Consider the following 17,975-nt stretch of genomic DNA (forward strand, 5'->3'; position numbering starts at 1 on the left):
GAGTACTTGGACTAGGACTTGCTGGGCCTGTCCTAGGAACACAAAATGATGCAAGTGTTTGAAGAACCAATCTCCAGAATGTGATGAGTGGTACAGGCAGGGAAAAAAGCAGGTCAGGCAGAGGCAGATTCCTGTGTATGAAGGCACAAACTTTCCTTTCCTCCTGATGCCTACTTCAGCCTGCTACTGCTGTCCCTGCTATGTCTGATTTGATTTTTTGGGTCAGATCCTGCATCAGTTATGAGATGTTCTCTTTTTTCAGATAAATTTAGTTTCATCCTTTGTTCTCTAAGAGATGCGAAAAAGAAAACAAGAACATTTCCATTTATTGTGCAGTTTCATCCCACATCTCTGCACCAAGTGCTTTCCTTGGTGACTCTGTCTGGACTTCATGGTCTCAAGGGTCATCACAGCTCATTTGCACTGAGTGGATATTGAGCTTCTCTCTTCAGGGTGGGTCTTCATGGAGGTGCTGCCACAAGGATTTTCCAGCATTTTAGTCACTTCTGTGTAGCATTGCCTGGGAAGGAGAGATGTCAACTGATGAAATGGGGGAAGTTGGATGAGGAGGTTGAGGGGACCTCTTGTTAGGGAATGAGTCCAGCCAGGACAGGGGATGGCTGGATCTAGCCAAGACCATTGTATGTCAGCACCAGCCCACTGCTGTACAGCTGCCTCTTCAGTGCCATTGCAGCCCTCCTTAGCCAGGTTCAACCCCTCTGATCTGCCTTCACAAATCATCGTCTTGGGAGCTTGATCCCATCACTGCCTCCATGGTTTTATTGCAGAGCACAGAGGGGAGAGGGAGGAGAGTTGGGGTGGGGTGAGTAGACAGTCACATGCTTATAGATGTGGTTCTTAATCAGGTTAAAGGAGTTCCACTTTTCATTTGTGGTGACCCCCTGAGGGAAATGTTTGAAGGATGAGACTGAAGTTCTTGGATGAAGAATGTCTGGAGACATGCAGGGGCTGTGAGAGGGATTTGGGGATGGGATAGTGACTACAAGAGCAGAGAGTAGGCTGCTGGGAGATGAGGAGGTTTGGCTTTGGGGCTGAGGACAAGGGAAGGATGGTGAATGAGCACAGCTGCATGGGGAGCTACTGCTCTTAGTATTTATCCCTTCTGTCAGCATTGCCAGAAGATTCCTTGTATTTTTGTACTGGAGGGGTTTAAATCCATGAAGCCAGGAAGGGTAACATTTTACCAGAAATTGTATTCCTAAGACTGTTGAAGCCCCTACTCTATTTAGCTTGTGTAGAGCAGAAACTGTGGATATTGTTTAATGGTTCTAAACTCTTAGCACCTTCCCAAGTTTCAGAAGACTAACTCCCCCTCCATTCCCAAAAAAATAATTAAAAAAAAATAGAAAGCAACTTGAAACAGAGTATCTCTGGGTGATTTTGTATAGATAAATTCAGAACTGTTTTGGATAGATATTTTAAGAACTGTTTTGGTTACAATCACTAAGCTTTGAAGACTTCTCAGATTTCGACAGTTTTAGGAAAAAGAATGTTTGATCTAAACCTGGCAATCTCCATGAAAATAATATCCTTGCTCTGAAAAGTCTCCAGGATGCTGTGGTGGCTGGCCATCCCGCTGGAGCAGTGCTGCTGGCAGGCACACATACTGAAGATGTGGAGAGGCTGCCTGCTCTTCCAGGAACACCCAGCCCCACTCTGTCTGCAGCTTTGGGGCTCTGCCTGGGGGCTGCAGGGGCCCAGCTGCCCCAAATCCCTGGGGGCTGCAGCAGGGGCAGGGTTGGGAAGGATGAGTGTGGATCTATGACTGTGTCAGGGTGTCTCATGCTAAGGGTGGCATCTGGTGCCTGCAGCCTGGCAATGCTCACGGATGGAACCCTCAGTTCCACCTCATCCCACTGGGCAAGCTGTGGATGCTGTGCCTGCAGGGGATGTGCCTTACTGCAAATGATGCCTGACTCCTCTTCCCCTCCACCCTGCACCGGGGGAATTTATTCACTCAGCAACCCAAAGATGGATGTCAGCAGCATCAGCAGCAGCTCCCCTCCCTGTGCCAGGGAGACTCATCCCTGCCCAGGCATCTTTCCATCTTGGCTCTGATTACAGCCCCTGGGGAGAGATGGATGGTATTTGGACAGGCAGCTGGGGCCACTGTACCTGCGTGGGAGGTGGGAAGCCTTTCAGCATCCGCCTGCCTGCAGACTGGAATTCCAGCCAGAACTTGCCTGCAGCTCTCTTGGGCTGCAGGCGACACCGTGCAGTGTGAGCTGGTCCTGGCGCTGGGCTCTCGTGGCCACAGCTCCTCAGAGGGAGCAGGCAGCTCAAGGACACAAGTGCTGCAAGTCAGAGGGAGTTTAAGCTTAGCAGGAGGAAAAGCCTTTCCTCGAGACACTGCATAGCTGTGGAAATGGCAGCTCTTTCCGGCAGATGTCAGCTGGGAATGGAAATCAGCTGTGGAGGCCACGGCGGGGAGGGGGGGACAGAACATCGCAGAGCTTCTCGGAAACTGTCTGCTGGCAGTTCCCAGAATGAAGGGCTGTGATTGCTGTTTCTTAGGGGGTCAGGAAAATCTACCTGCCAGCTCCCTGCAAGATGGACTGTGGGGGCCTTCTGAAGATCTTGCTGGCAGAACAGCCCTTGGGAAGGGTTGGATTGCTCTGGGCACTGCATGAGCTTGTGTATGGAAATTGTTTTGGTCATCTCTGGAGCAGAAAGAATTCACCACAGGCTCATTCAGCCCAGGCTCCTGCTGCCAATATTTGTTTTATGAAAAATATAAGCAGCAGTGTCAATCCCTGATGATCCCATCCCTGGAATGCTCTCATGGCTTTCTCCAGTTCCCAGTTCAGGGCTCACTTTCTTCAGCTACAAGTACCTGAGGGCTTTGCATGTCTCTAGAAACTGGTTTGGGGGTCAGGGCAGCAACAAAGAACGGGATGTGACAAGAGTGGGGCAGAGGGGGAGGACAGAGAGCCTTGCAGGAAGGGTGTTGGGAGAAAGTCATGGCTTGGCTTCCTGTAGAAGAGGAGAGATGAGGCACTACCCAACAGAAAGCCAAAGCTGCTGATGGCAGCAGTGGGAGGGGATTGAGGCAGCAAAGCATGTGGGAGATGTACAGACTGCAGGGATGCTGGGGCAGTGCAGAGTAAGAGACCTTAGAGAAGAAGGAGCAATAGGGTAAAATCCAGTCTGTGAGGTGTCTGGGCTGTGGGGGTCACTGCTTCTCACAGAGAAAGAAAAGCTGCTGAGACTCATCTTCCCAGCCCTGTCTGGTCCCAGTGGACTAAATCCCTTGAGGAGCCACCACAGGCAAAGGGTGGGGACGGGGGAGCCAAAGCAGTACAAGAGGAGATTTGGCATATGCTGCTTTTCTGGGCAAAGGCATACTGGATTGAACAAAGCCTGGGTGAATTCCTGCTGATGAGTCTCTGCTTCTGGACTGTCAGTTCTGCTCTGGGACCTTCATAAGACCAGGAGTAAGCTGGGCTCAGGCATTACTATGGGCTGACAACATCTTTGGCTGGTGCAAGGAGGACAGCTGAGGTCCTGGTTAGCCTTGAAACCTGTGGCTTGGTATGCAGAGAGCACCTTGTCCCTGCTTTCTCCTTACTCCAGAGCCATTGGGTTGGGACCTTTGGATATTCCTGGAAAGCCTTCATCAGCCCCATGCCTGGGATGTTCATAGGAGCTGACCCTTGCCAGATTCTGGGGTGCTGTGGGTGATGCTTGGGGTCTGGTGGAGTTGAGGAGAGTGCTGGACTCCTTTCTTTGGCCCCACAGAAAGCCTGCAGGGACATTTGAAGCAGAGAAGCTCCTGAGCAATTGGCTACAGCCTATAGCCAAGGCATGATGTGATCATTAACACTTTCACCCCATGTCTGGGGGTCAGCTTGGCTGGGTGGTGAGCCCTGAGTGAAGTGCAGCAACCCCTGCTGGCTGCTGGGCTGAGCAGTCTTTGCATGAAAACTGCACTTAATCTGAACTAGAGCTGCTGTCAGTGAGCAGTGAAGGCTGTGGCTAGCACTGGTCCATATGGGACTCACATGCTGATCCAACACCTCTGCAAGCGGTGGAGAACGTGGCTGTGTGCCCAGCCTGCCAGCCAGCCAGTCACACACATCATGATGTCATTGTACTGAAAAGGCAGGTGACATCTGTTGTCAAGTGACATTTGTAGGACACTGAGCTGACTGTGATGCAATCAAGGTTGTTTCTGTTCAGTGGAAAGTTTCAGATCAGCTTACAGGCTGTGACACTGTGCAAAATGCTGAGAGCTCCATGGAGGGGCGAACGCCTGTTCTCCAGCCATAGCCTTGGCCTCATCAAAACATCCCTCTTCACATAAAAGTGATGGCATGCTCACCTTCTCCAGCCAGTGTTACAGGAGATGAGCGTGTGATCCACTCCCCTCTGCTCAGGAATGAAGTGCTGGGATTTTTTTCTCAAAAATAGCCCTATTCCTAGGAGTGATAAAAGTCTGAGATAAGCCCATTAAGTTTCCACTGTTTCTGTTGTGTCGTTTAGGAATGTAGTGAGCCCAGAATAGCATCTGTCCTGGTGTGCTGCTGCTGATACCATGCTGTCTGTGCTTCTGTGTGGAATGTTTCACTCTCTGATGTCTTCCATGTCCTCCCCAGGGTATCCACAGCCCGAGGTGACGTGGTACAAGGATGATGAGGAGATGGATCGCTATTGTGGCTTACCCAAGTATGAGATATTCCGTCATGGAAACCGCCACACCCTGCAGCTCTACAAGTGAGTAAAGGAGCTGGAGAGTGGCTGCGTTTGGTCGTGGGAGCTGTGAGTGTGTTCTCAGTGACTGGATAAGCTGGCCCCTTCTGCTCCCCACTGTGAGTTCACAGCTGGCCTTTCCCCTCCCGCTGTGGCTCCCCAGTCACACCAGTATGAGATCCATTACTGCATTCAAGGATAGCTGCCATGCTGGAAGCAAGAGGAAGGGAAGAAGAAATCCCTGTCTCTGGAGCCTTCCAGTGCTGAGCATTAGGGATGACAAAAATGAGCAAGGGGAAAGCACTGTCTGCCTCTAAGATGATGGTCCAGGGAATCAGGTTTCTGGAGAGCCAGGCACACCCTGTCCCCAGCAGGCACAGACCTGTCACACCTTGAGTCCTGGATTTGGGGTGTCAGACAGGTGTGGCACTGACTGGAAATGCAGAATATCACTGTTGCTGATAGTCCTGCCATCCTTGTGCTTCTAGCCTGAGCTTTTCTGCTTCCCCAGCTGTGCTCCAGGTGTCCATCAGAGGCTGGCTCACCTCTTCCAGTAGCAGGGATCTCTGTGGGTCAGGTGTCCTCGAGGGGTGACAACAGGGATGCAGGCAGGTGCTTGTGCTGGTGCCTGTGACATGGGGTGGGAAGACTTTGGTAATGTGGTAGGGTAGAGGAAGAACAGGAGTGTCTTGTGGGCTGTGTAGAGCTGAGAGAAAAAGATCCTGCAAAGGACTCTGACCAAGAGCAGTTGGGAAGCCTGGTGCTGCCTGTTCCTCCTCCATCACAGCCCTCATACCAGAGTTACAGCCCAGGGTGGAGCTAGAACAAATTTATCATAAAACTTGCTTGTTTGTTAGTGTGGAGAGCAGGCAGAGCCAGGGTGGGAGGCCAGCCCAAGGCCTCCAGATGTCCTGTGGACACCTCATGGGCCACATCTCTGGACTCTGTGGAGCAAGAAGTAGGAGAACATGCATGCCTGTGTGTCCAGCGGGCATCCTGAGGAGATGGGTAGGTCTCACACACAGCTTTTGATTTCCAGGTGTCGAGAAGAGGATGCAGGCATTTACCAGGCCTCAGCTAGAAATAACAAAGGCATCGTGTCCTGCTCCGGTGTGCTGGAAGTGGGAACCATGACGGAGTTCAAAATCCATCAGAAGTGGTTTGACAAAATCAAGAGAAAGGCTGAAGAAAAGATGCAAGAAATTGAACAGGGCAAGAAACGAGGAAAAGAAAATGTGGAAGTGGAGAGGTTGCAAGGAATGAGCCCCGAACGGCTCCAGAGGAAGCGGAGGCTGGCTAGAGATCAGAATCTCCAGTCAGGAGACTCTTCATGGGAGAAGGAAGATGCAGCAAAAGTGCACGTCGCGGATTCTCAGTCCAGGTTACACAAGGATATTGCTGAGACGAAGGAGCAGCCGCTCAGTGCCGTGCCAGGCTTCCCAAACAAACTGGTGGCACCTCTGAAAGCAGAGGTGACCACCAATGGAGATGCCACTTTGGAAAGTGGGGAGGAGAACAACTTTCTCACGTACATCTATGAGACAGTGGAGGACTTGGCGACCAAGCCAGGGGCAAAAGACTCTGCAGCTAAAAAGAAAAAGAAGGTGGAGGCTCCTTCAGCACCAAAACAGGAGGTTTCTAAGCGAGAAGAAAGTGGGAGGGACAGGGCCAATCAGTCTTCAAATCCCAGGTTTGCTCCTCCTGTCCCCTTACGCAGGAATGCACGTTTGCGAGCAGCAAGTGATCAAGAAGTGGAAACCAGTCCAAAACTCAAAGAGGCTGGGAAAGCTGTGAAACAGGACATTAAACCTAGTGATGACATGTACTTCTCTTTAAAGGACATGTATTTTGATAAACAGGTGAAGCCAGCAGCAGGGAAGGAGGCGGTGGGAGCCAAGGATGAGGCCGGGAGTCAGGCTGCCCTGCAGCCTGTGGCAACCAGCAGACACACGGAGGATGCTCCACTGGCCTCTGAGGTGCTGGAGGCAGGACCTGTGCTGTCCGAGGGCCAGAGAGGCCAGCAGCAAGAGCAGAAGTTGGAGGGAAACAAAGAGGTAACTAGGACAGACAACAGCCAACACAGGGGTGGCAACAAGAAAATATCTGTGCTGTGCATTTGTGTTGTGGCACTGGGCCTGGGAGGCTGCGTGTACACCACGGGATCTGCTGCTGAGGCTCTGCAGGTCTCCACTGGTGAAAGCACCCACAAGGGCTTTTTGGATTTTGTGAGCCCAGACAGCAGAGCTTCCACCCCATCTCCAAGCAAATGTCAGCTGAGGTGGTGAGAGATGTAAGTCGGGGCCATTCGAGCAGCTGGTCCCGGTGGCCTGGGGCTCTCCGGTTTAATCAGCAGGCTGACCTCATGCGGAATGTTTTCAGATCAGGTCGGCAGGGAGCACTGAATGGGTATTTATAGCTGGGAGTGGGTGCCTTGTGATGGCATCTGTTCAGTTTAACAAGGGAGCTTTAGTTAAGGAGCCCCCCATGCAGATGAGGTGCTGTGTGAGCTGCACCCTCAGGACCTCGAGTTTTGTTTACAATGCAGCGTGTATACAGTAGGTCTGGGCTATTTTTTTCACCCATCCCTGCTGGAAAAACTCTGTTGGGAGACTCGTGGTGGTGATGAAGTGCTAGGGCACAGCACCTGCTTCTGACCCTCAGAGCATCTCTTAGTCAGCTGCTATTTTTGTCACCTAACCTGAAGTATTTGCCATGAAAATATTGGACTGGAAGCTACCGGGCTATTTCCCCCCCATTTTTCTTTAATGACTCCTATCATAAAGGATTCTCTGAGTCCAGTTTGCAGGTGCTGTCAGGATTTGGAGTTTGGGCTCTGGTAGGTGCACACTCTCAGCAAAGACAAGGCTCTGGGTGCAGCACCTCTCATTTGGTAGGTAATGCACATATTTCAGAATGTGGAAAAATCCACAAGGCTTAAGGGAGTGATGGGTGCTCCAGTGGAAAAAAACCCCTCTTTTCTTCCTCTCATAAATTTCGTTAGCCATTGGTGGGTGCAGCTTTGCTGTTCAGAACTTGCTGTGTTATGCAGTACACACCTGGTTTCTGGCCTTGCTGCTGCACAGTGCTCTGAACTCGTCTTCAACCTGACCCACCAGTATCACAGACTGCTGCAAATTATTGCTGTTCAGGCCAGCCCATGGCAAAGCCATTAGTTTCTCCCCTCTGTGCTCATTTTAACACCTCTCACTCTCAAAAATGATGGAAAAATGCTGGTGTGCAGCAGACTTGGGCTGTCATCCCTGAGCCTTTGACGTGCATCAAGGTTTTTTTCTCTTTAAAAGCCCCACTCACAGAAGGAAACCCGTGACTTGTCAGCTGGTGTGCCTTTGAGGAGACAAAAGGGAATGCTTCTGATTTGAATTTGAATGCTTCAGCTGGTTGGTGCTGCTGTCCTCAGCTTTTGTGAGAGCAAATAAGCTGGTTTAAAGCTTTAAGGCGGATTCCAGGCATGTTTCAAGATATTTTCACCCCCCAGGACAGGGGTTACTTGTTTTTTTTTCTTTTATATTCTTTCTTTTAAAACAAGAAAGGTCATAGGTGAGTGTATTCCTAGCCTTGAGACATAGTTGGGCCTCGTGCTCAGGACTTCTCATCTGAGCTGGATTTATCTGTAGCAAAATGCCAAATTGTAGCCAGGCTCTGAACATCATCCTCTACAAGAGCAGAGAAGAAACTAGTTTTGCATGGTAATCACTCTTGCCTAAATTTTAAACTGATTATTTGATTATATTTCTTGAATTGTATTGGTAAGAATGGCCTCTAACGGCCTGCAATACTCATGTTGCTGTAACAATTAGAGAAGGACTTCAAAAAAGGGTATGGAGTAACAGGACAAGGAGGAATAGCTTTCCACTGTCAGAGGGCAGGGTCAGATGGGATATGGAGAAGAAATTCTTGGCTGAGAGGGTTGTGAGGCCCTGGCACCAATTGCCCAGAGCAGCTGTGGCTGCCCCATCCCTGGAAGTGTTCCAGGCCAGGTTGGATGGGTCTTGGAGCAACCTGGTCCAGTGGAAGTTGTTCCTGCCCACGGTAGGGATTGGAATGAGATGGGCTTTAAGGTCCCATCCAACACAAACCATTCTATTTATTTGCTTGGGAATGGGCTTGCTGAGAGAATGGTGCTACCTTTCCTCTTTTCCCTGAGCTACCAAATGAAGCAAAAGCAGCACAAAATACAGGTCTAAGTGTCACAGCCCTCCTTTCCCATGGCATTCATTTTGGGGGGCTTAATGTTCAAGTCAGGAACCTCAGGAGAAAATCCTTAGCAGCAGCTCCTCCCTGTGCCATTGTCCTGGTGGTGCTCACAGAGCATCAGCCTGGCAGAGTGTGTACCATGGCATCACTGCCTCCCCTGCAAAAACAGCCCGTGCTCCTTGGCTGGAGGATCTGGGCAGTTCTCCTAAGGATAAAGCTTGGCCATCACAGCAGGCAGCTCGCTGACACGTCTGCTGGGTGCAGCTGCGGTCGGAAACATTTGAGCTTCCCAAACGTCAGAGAAACAGAATGGTTGAATAGTGCTGATAACGTCAGGGTGTACGGTTTCCCAATAAATCATTTAGGCAGTGTTATCCTGATAGAGTGTGACATGCCAGCTGCCCCATCTCACTGTGCAGATAGGGGAGCACTCAGTCTTTAGAAACATCAAGGGAATTATGCAAGGTGTCAGCAGTGGCTGGTAAAAATGGGAAAGTTTCGCTCTTTGGGAAGTCATGGAGTCAGAGGAGATTGGATTAAAAGCCACTGAATGATTTAGAAAAGCAGATCTCTTGCCTCTGTGCACAGCGAGGATGTTGAAAGGCAGAAGGGCTGGAGCTGATTAAAGGAAGAAACATTTTGTACAGCCTGACAGGTGGGACCCACTCCTGTGGGATGATGGTGAAACCAGAAGACCCTGGATGACAGAGTAACAATGGTATCAGGGTAATTCCCATGATTCAAGAAGTTGGGCAGTGCCATATGATACAGGTGGTCCACAAGTACGACTGCACAGACCCAGGCAGTAACATGATGCTAATTTCCTTCTTTTTTTTTTTTTTTAAACTAGGTTGCAGCAAGAGTTGGACAGTCTCCTGGTGACCTAAAGCATCCAGTGTCCAGTCCAACGAAAGAGACCAGTCAGCAAGCCAGTAAGATAGAGGAGGTCAGGAAAGAGGTGCCTGCTTGCCAGGAAACCAGGGGAGCTGTGAAAAGGACAAATCCTCGATTTAGGCCTCAGGAGCCACCAAAGCCACCAGCACGTTCTCCAGACCATGTGCAGTCTGGCAAGGAGCACCCACCCCCCAGGAAACAGGCAGAAAGACATTCCCGTGCTCTTGAGGACAGAGAGACTCAGCAAGGACTGTTAAATCAAGAGAACAAAAGCCAAAGTGGGGAAGAGTCATTGCTAAAAAATTTGACTCCTCCAGAACCTGGAGCAAACACTCCTCTTGAACAAATCCCATGTCAGACAGTCAAGGATGAGGAGAGCAAAGAGGCAGGAGCAGAGTTGTCTGGGAGCCATCCTGGTGTGAGGACAGGAGGGAGTGATGCAGCAGAGCCGTGTCTTGGGGCTGTGCACAGGGAGGCAGGAGGGACAACTTTGGGCCATCAGAGCACCCAAAATGAAACAGCAGCTCCTGCTTCAGTTCCTCTTGCCAAGGAAGAGCCGCTTCCTGCTCCTGCAGTGAGGCCATCAGTGGCTCAGGAGGCACTGCTGGCATCTGATAGAAGCCCAGGGATGGAGGCCACTGCAGGAGAGGTCCCACCTGGAGCCCAGCTGCTGCCTCCTGTGAGAGGAGGAACGGAAATCACAACAACAGATGGATCTGCCCCACAAGAGGTGTTTTCAGCTATCACTTCAGAGCAGAATGCCAAGCCGGTGCCCATGGGACCTCAAGGGAAGGAGGGAGGACTCCCGACAGCCACAGCTCCATGCCAGGAACCAGCAGCATCTTCAGGGACTTGGGAGGGAGTTTCTGAGGTTCAGCCACAGGTACCGCTGGTCCTGCCTGGCTCTGAGAGATCTCAGGAGATGTCTGTGGAGGAGAAAATGCAGCACAAAAATTTGGTTTCCTCCTTAAAGAACTACCTGCTGCTACTTCTAAAAATGTCAGATAGCAGTAAGGATGCCACAAAAGGGGACACTGACTCTGGGGACAAGGAGCAGCCGAATGCAGGGGAAGGCATGATCCCAGAGATAGGCATTGCTGGCCTTAGCCCTCGCACCTCAAGGAAAGTTTTGGAAAAAGTACAAAACAACCAGCTCTTCCAGACAGCAGAGAACTTGCCTCTGACCCCCAGGACGTCCAGACGGATCACAGGAATGATTAATGAGGAATTTGTTACCAGCCAGGAGATGCTGGCTTGCAGGCCTGTGCCACCAAAGAGACGCACCTGGGGGGCTCCTGAGGCCGAGGGGCCGCCCCCGCTCTCAGTACCCTCCATCGTGGTGGGCAGCATGCCCGCAGCAGGAGTGGCTCCTCATCCTTCTGATCTGCCTCCAGTGAGCTCTGAAGAGGGCCCTGCTGACCCTCTGGCAGTGCTGCCTTGTGCCACACCAGAAGAGCTCGCTTTGGGGGCCCGGCGCAAAATATACCTGCCAAAACCCAAACAGGTGGGGGTGGAAGAGGAGGCAACCCCAGAGAGCCTGGGGCACACAAGAAGTCCGACTGTTTCACCACGGCAGTCCAGGAAGAATGCATCCCTGTTGCATTCTCCAGCCCCAGCTCCATCCTCTCCCTCAGATCAGTGCTCTCCAACCCTCACGAGGAAGATGGCCACGTTGGAGGTTCCTAAGCTGTACGAGGAGCCTGCAGGTGACACCGGTGGTGATGAAGAGGGCCCTGGAGATGCTAAGCCAGAAGCACAGCCAGCAGAGTCCCAGAGTACAAATAACCCATTTAAAGGTGAGGGAAGGGAGAATCCCCATGAAGCTCATTCCCTTGTTGCCTACAAAGGGAACCAGTAATAGTCAGCTGGGGCCACATGAGTTTGTACATTTGTAGGGTTTTCAGCATCAGCCTTTGGCTATGTGAAAGCCAAAAGTCTCCCCCAGACTTCTATCCCAGTACAGAGAGGGATGAGGAATGCAAGAGGCAGCAGTTCTGACACTGGCTGTCTCTTACAGCTGGGCTTCCCCAGCCCCAGGGATCATAGAATACTCTTGGTTTTGGTCTCTGTGTTCTGGGCCTCATCAAGCCTGGTGCTGGTTGGGAATCCTGAGCTACGTGGTTGAGTGGGAAGTGTCCCTCCTCATGGCAAGAGGGTTGGAATGAAATGGTCTTTAAAGTCCCTTCGAACCCGAACTGTGATTCCATGATTCAGTGGACATCACAGGGCACACACTTCTCTTCCACATCTGTGGTAAATACTAATTTGATTCCTTGTGGCATCGAATTAAAAAGGCATAATCCTGGGGTTGAAGGAACCAGGTGATACTCTCACAGGAATCAGCACTCTTGCAAAGTAAGGGTAACCATGATAAATCCCTCCTTCAGTAGATGAATATTTCCTCCAGTATTCCCTAGTGGTTTTCTGCCTTCCCTCTGGCCTCACTGGATATTGCAGTGCTGCACTGTTGGACATGTTTATACCACTTGTATCCCATCTCTTTATCCCAGTGGAGCTCTGAGACCTTCCCTGGGAAGGCAGTGTTACACATACTGACATACACATGACACCCAAAGCCCTGAGCAGCAGCATGGGCGTAGGCTGGCTGTCCCCAGAGCTGCAGCCAGCCCTCTGTGTCTCACCACCCATCCTTTTGCACCCTTAGCTCCACAGGTGGTCCGTAAGATCAGGGCAGAACAATTTTCTGACGCATCAGGAAACCTGAAACTTTGGTGCCAGTTCTTCAATATACTGAGTGATTCCAAGCTGACGTGGTACAAGGATGAGATCCCTGTGGCTGAAGCCCAGAGGAGGTAACCTGTCATTTCCACATTGTCACCTGTCACATCCTGCTCCTTGCCTTGCCTGGGGTGAAGGTGCTCCTCTTGCTAAGGCAGCATGGGAAGCTCAGAGCGTGGCACATTGTGCACTTTATCATATCAGTGCCCACAGAGGGAAGGATTGCCCCAATGGGGAGTTGCTGACAAACTTAGCTTATTGATGCTCCATCTGGAGTGTCTGCTTTGGGGAGAGCAGAAAAGGTGTTATGGCCATCGCAGAAATCAAGAGCTGGATGTGAACTGCAAAACTGGGGCCCCAAAGAATCCATGTGAGGGTGGCAGTCTCCCAACTCTGCAGCCACCACTGGGAAAAAGCAGCTCTGGCTGTGCCTCTATCCCTTGGCACTGCCCTTGCACAGAGAGAACATATTCAGACAGCTGGGTTGCTGGTTGTATCCTTTGGGTCTAATGTGAAGAGCAGCTTGTTCTCAAGCCCAGAGGATTTGTGCAGGAACATCATCTACATCAGTCAGGATTTGCCTGATGCTGTTAGTGTCCCCATAGCTCCCTTTATAATGAATAGATGATAAATTAGGTGATTCTGTGGCAGAAATTGTCTCCTGGGGCAGATATTTGACCTGGGGAAGATGGGCAGGAGTGGCCATTGCCTTCCAGCAGATCAGAGCAGAGCCTGCTCAGCCAGTGGTCTCAGGATGAGGGTCCCACCTCTTCTCTCTGTGAAGCCCTGACCCAGCCTCACTCAGGGACAAGTCTTTATCAGTCTGTAGCCCAATCCCAGCCAGATTTTGCTGGGCTTGTCTGGAGGATAAGTGTCTCTGTTAGTACAAACCACAGGGCAGGACTGCTGGTGCTGTGACATGCGGGGGGAGCAGCTGGGCTGCCCTTGGGATGGCTTTGTAGCCTTCCTCCATGCCCCCAAGGGCAGTATGTTGCCCACCCCCAGTGCCTGTCACAGGGCTCCCCTGTGGCCCCCCCACCCCACGGGGATGTGGCCATGCTCCATTTTTCTTCCAGTGCTGGCGATGAGGGCCAGGCAGCTTTGGCTGTTGTGCAGGCATCCCAGAAGGATTGCGGAGTCTATCGCTGTGTGATCAGCAACGAGTATGGCACCGACTCCACAGACTTCCTGCTCAGCCCAGAAGGTGAGGAGCCCTCAGCAGCCTCTCACAGCTTCCTGGGTGTGCTGTGGGGTGGTGTGGCCAACTGCAGAGAAGGCTTGGTGCCAGGCTGCAGTGGGGGAGCCTTGGCACATTCTGTAACACCACCTCTGTGAGGTGCTTCTGCCTCTGTGTGCCAGCTGGTTCCCACCATCCTACCTGCCATCCCTAGTTGTGCAAGTGCATGGGGCAAGGTGGGATCCTGTCAGGACCTTGACTCCTCTTTGCTTTCTGTCTCCTCCAGTGTTGTCAGGATTTATCCTGCGGGAAGAGATGGAAGGTAAGGGCCACATGATGAGCTGTGACTCTGCCCCTTGCTGAGTGGGGCAGGCAGCTCTGGGGCAGAAGCAGGACGTGCCCATGTTGTCCCCCCCTCACCAGCTCTTCCTCCCACCAGTTGGAGAGGAGATCGAGATGACACCCATGGTGTTTGCCAAGGGTTTGGCTGATGCAGGCTATTGGGGGGATAAGCTCTTCGGGCGCGTGGTGAGTGAGGACATGGAGGTGGGTGCTGGTTTCCTGCGCAAGGCCTGCCGTGCCAGAGCCATTTACGGCCTGGAGCCTGTCTTCGAGTCCGGCCACACCTGCGTCATCAAAGTGCACAATTTCATCGTCTTTGGGACCAAGAATGAGAACAGCCTTGTCGAGAAGAACTATGATATCACCATCCAGGTGGGTATCCTTGCGGGCCATCATCCACCTTTCTCCCTCCCACCCTTCCCACCTGTGTGTGCGTTGGTCCCCAGACAGTCCCCAGCTCTGTGCCCACTTTTGCTATTTCCTTCCACTTTTGGAATACTCTGGGGTGGTCTAGCCAGGGGGCTGTGTTACTGGTAGGTGGGACATGACATACACACACATGATTAGAGTCTAAGAAGAAAAAAGTTTTTATTCTGCATGTTCTCCAGCTTATATAGTCTTAACAAAGCATGATCTTAAGTTATTAACTACACCTTATATTCATAAGTGCAAAGCAATTAGTGTCAATATAATTGGCAAAAGTTTTACAGAAACTTAATAAGGCATGTATACACATCTACTTATGCACGTAGTCTGGCTTACAAAAATTTTCATGTATCTTTTCTAATCTGTTTCCATGCCTTGTCTTCTTCTTTGCTATGGATGCACTGCAAAATCATCAATTGTTACTTCTTCTATTAACTCAGCTTTGCTTGCAAGCTAGCTGTCAAGCCCCTCCATAGGGCTGGACATGTCCTTGCCATTCTTAGCTTCAGCTCTTCCATCTGAGCAATGTGGAGCTGCTCAGGACTTTCCCATCACCCTTTGACCACCAGGACAAGGAAACAGTTGGCAGTGGTCCCAGGGAGGCAGTGGTGCACGATGGGACAGGTTCTTGACTCTTCTGCTTGTACTTCCAGGAATGCAAAGTCCAAAACTCCAGTCGTGAGTACTGCAAGATCTTTGCTGCTGAGGCACGAGCAGTCCCTGATTTTGGAGCAGTGCCTGAGTAAGTGATGTGCTGCAGCTCCACTGGCTTGATGCCCTGGCAGAGCATTTCAGGGGACGGTGGGAAGATTCCTTGTGGGTGTTGGGGCATCCCCAAGGCAGTGCACTCTACTCCCACAAATGGAAGGGATACTGGGAGGAAGGCAAAAACCAGGGTTGCAGGCCATGGTGTGAATCTCCATGTGCAGAGGAGGGAGAGCTCACCATGCTGACATTGTCTGTGAACTCCCACACAGGATAATTCCTCTGTACCTGATTTATCGTCCTGCCAACAACATCCCTTATGCCACAATGGAGGAGGACCTTGGCAGGCCCTGCGAGCAGTACTGTGTCACTGAGAGAGATGGCAGCTTGGTGGCACGAGGCACCTCGGAGATTGTGCTCAAATGCTGCACCTTCCAGCACTGGGTTTACCAGTGGACAAATGGAAACATCCTCGTGACTGACATGGAAGGTAAGGAGATCTCCTGTGTGCTGCCCATGGCCCATCACCACCCTCCAGCCTGGGAAAGAAAAAAAAGCCCCAGTCTTGCCCTCCTGCCTCTCTCCCACCCCATGCCATGGAACCCTCTACCCAGGGCAATGACCTGCCCTTAGTACTGGTGGCTGTTCTTCTCTGGACAGAGACTGGTTGTCCTCTTAAATTACAGGAGTGGGCTGGAAGTTGACCAACGTGCGGATTGCTACCAACCTGAAAGGGTGAGTGACTTCCAGCCCTGGAGCAGGGTGGCCCTGGCTGTCCCCAGCCCTGCCTCTTACCTGGCAAGGGCCATGGTGGTAATGGGTCAGGCTCCATCCTCGCCTCCCTGCTCTGGTGGGACATGTCCTGGTGCAGAGCAGGAGCTGAGGATAGCTGTGTTGGCAGGTACCAGGGGCTGAAGGAGAGCTGCTTTCCCTCCCTGCTGGAGCAGTTCCCAGCTGCTCACAGGTGCAATCACTACTGCAGCATCCTGGGCCTGAAGATGCTGGAGCCAGCCAAGCCCAAGGGCTCCAGGAGTCCCTGCCTGGGCAGGAAGTCTGCCCAGTCCAGCCCCCAGCTCCAGAAGAAGGTGCTGACAAGTCCTCAGAGCACCCGCAAGGCTTCTGTGAGCCCCAAGAGCTCCCGGAGAGCTGCAGAAACAGGGGAGGCCTCAACAGCCTGCAAACCCAGGTCAGGAGAGAGCAACAGAGCTGGCTGCCCGCAGTAGTCAGAGCTGCTGCAGCTGAGATTCCTGCTCTGGCCCCCAGCCTGGGCCCAGCCCGTGACCGGTGTGGGAAGGGGAGACCCTGGCAGTGTCATTCTCCGTGGGGCTCCTGCCCGGCCCGCAGCGCTTGCATTGTGTGGTGTGTGCTAATTGTGAGTGGCTGGGCCGGGGCCACGGGGGCTGTGAGCCTCAGGCCACCTCCCCAGTACCTCTCTAGAGGAGCTGCTGCTGGAGCCTGCGGGGCCGTGTGCCTCTCCATGCTCGGACTCGCTTTCCTCTCTCAACTTTCCATAGGCCTTCCTTAAGGCAGGGGCAGAGCTTCTCCCTCAAGCTTTGCAGGCTCGAGGGAGAACGTCCTTGCCTGGCTCCCCTGCAAACTGGGAGTCATGGACACCCTCATGGTTCCCAGCACCTCATGTCCCTCTCTCTGTCCCCATAAAGTGACCGGGCCAAGCCTTGCCAGTGCTGTCAAGGATGAGAACCCCACCAGTGCCCAGGCAGTCCCCTGTGCCCTGGCACACCCTTTTTCCTGCAGAGGGTTCCAGCAGTTGCTGCAGGACTCCTCTGCTGTGGTGTGGGGCTCTGGGGTGTTGGCTGGTTCCAGGGCAGGGTGTTTGCCACTGGTACCAGCAGCTGCATAGGGATGGGATTTTGCACCCCTGTCCTCCCTGCATCCCAGGGAAGTCTCCCACCCCATTGCTGGGTGGCTGCTGAGAGTGGCCATGCTGCTCTGGATGGTGGCTGGTGCTACGGTAAGGATGCTCTACCTCACATGGGATACCAGGGAGCAGGGCAAAGGGGTGACTTCCCCTCCATACCTTGGTACGTGGGGGTGTCTATCCCACAGGAATCACTCCTCCTTGCCCCCCTGCCATACACAGACCCTGTATGCCCTAGCCCCACAGCACAATCTGGTGCTCGGCATCACCCCTGCTTGGCACATGCTGGACTCCAGTGGCAGCTGGCAGCACCCACTCCAAATCCTGCTACCCCTGGCTCGAGGCAGAGATGGACAGGCACAGGAGCTGTCTGCTCCATCACCCTGCAGAGCATCCCCTTCCTCAGGGCATTGCAGGAGGGTGCTGGGTGCCAGCACCCTGCAGGATGGGGTCCCAAGCAGTGGCTCAGTGCAGCCTGGTGGAGGGAAGGGGCCGGGCTGGGAGCGTGCCGTGCTCTGGGCTCTGGGCTCCTTTGTCTTGGTGACTGTAAAATACCGATTTACATAACGCGCCTGCGTTGGGACTGGGTGCTCTCGAGTGCAATAAAGCAAGAAGGACTGGCCTGTTCCCTGGCACTGTGGTCCCTCTAGGAGGGGTGCACCCAAATACAGTGGGATGTGTTGCCTTTGTGTTTGAGGAAAGGAAACACCTTCAAGCACTGGCTTTACCCCATCCATGCCCCCTGGGGGAGAAGAGGGGGGCTGGGGCCAGACCCTAAGGCTGGCAGCAGACAGGGGCTCAGCTTGCAGGGTCTGCAGTGGGCATGGGGTGCAGCCCCAGCAAAGGTCCTTGTGCTGTGTGTGATAGTCAGGGGCCAGAAGAAGTCTG

At 52.5% G+C, this 17,975-nt stretch overlaps 1 protein-coding gene and 1 long non-coding RNA gene across 5 annotated transcripts in view; one reads left to right on the forward strand and one right to left on the reverse strand.

Annotated features, from left to right (window-relative positions):
• The window catches only part of ALPK3 (alpha kinase 3), a 32,716-nt gene extending 14,997 nt beyond the window's left edge, over positions 1–17,719 (forward strand). For all 4 annotated transcript variants that reach the window (XM_064388662.1, XM_064388663.1, XM_064388664.1 and 1 more), the window contains 11 exons: positions 4,617–4,734; positions 5,750–6,764; positions 9,776–11,615; positions 12,485–12,632; positions 13,635–13,762; positions 14,022–14,057; positions 14,175–14,449; positions 15,157–15,245; positions 15,481–15,698; positions 15,895–15,943; positions 16,110–17,719. In XM_064388662.1, the coding sequence (XP_064244732.1) occupies positions 4,617–4,734; positions 5,750–6,764; positions 9,776–11,615; positions 12,485–12,632; positions 13,635–13,762; positions 14,022–14,057; positions 14,175–14,449; positions 15,157–15,245; positions 15,481–15,698; positions 15,895–15,943; positions 16,110–16,431 (4,238 nt within the window). In that variant the 3' untranslated portion in view covers positions 16,432–17,719. The remainder of the gene's footprint in view (positions 1–4,616; positions 4,735–5,749; positions 6,765–9,775; positions 11,616–12,484; positions 12,633–13,634; positions 13,763–14,021; positions 14,058–14,174; positions 14,450–15,156; positions 15,246–15,480; positions 15,699–15,894; positions 15,944–16,109) is intronic.
• Positions 309–4,791, reverse strand: LOC135280597 (uncharacterized). Its single transcript, XR_010347470.1, has 3 exons — positions 4,683–4,791; positions 4,343–4,439; positions 309–520 (listed from the first exon to the last, which is right to left on the reverse strand). It is a non-coding gene; the product is annotated as an uncharacterized LOC135280597 (long non-coding RNA).
• Positions 17,720–17,975: the final 256 nt, after the last annotated feature.

The sequence above is a fragment of the Passer domesticus genome, chromosome 14 (assembly GCF_036417665.1).
Source record: "Passer domesticus isolate bPasDom1 chromosome 14, bPasDom1.hap1, whole genome shotgun sequence".
Lineage (NCBI taxonomy): Eukaryota > Metazoa > Chordata > Aves > Passeriformes > Passeridae > Passer > Passer domesticus.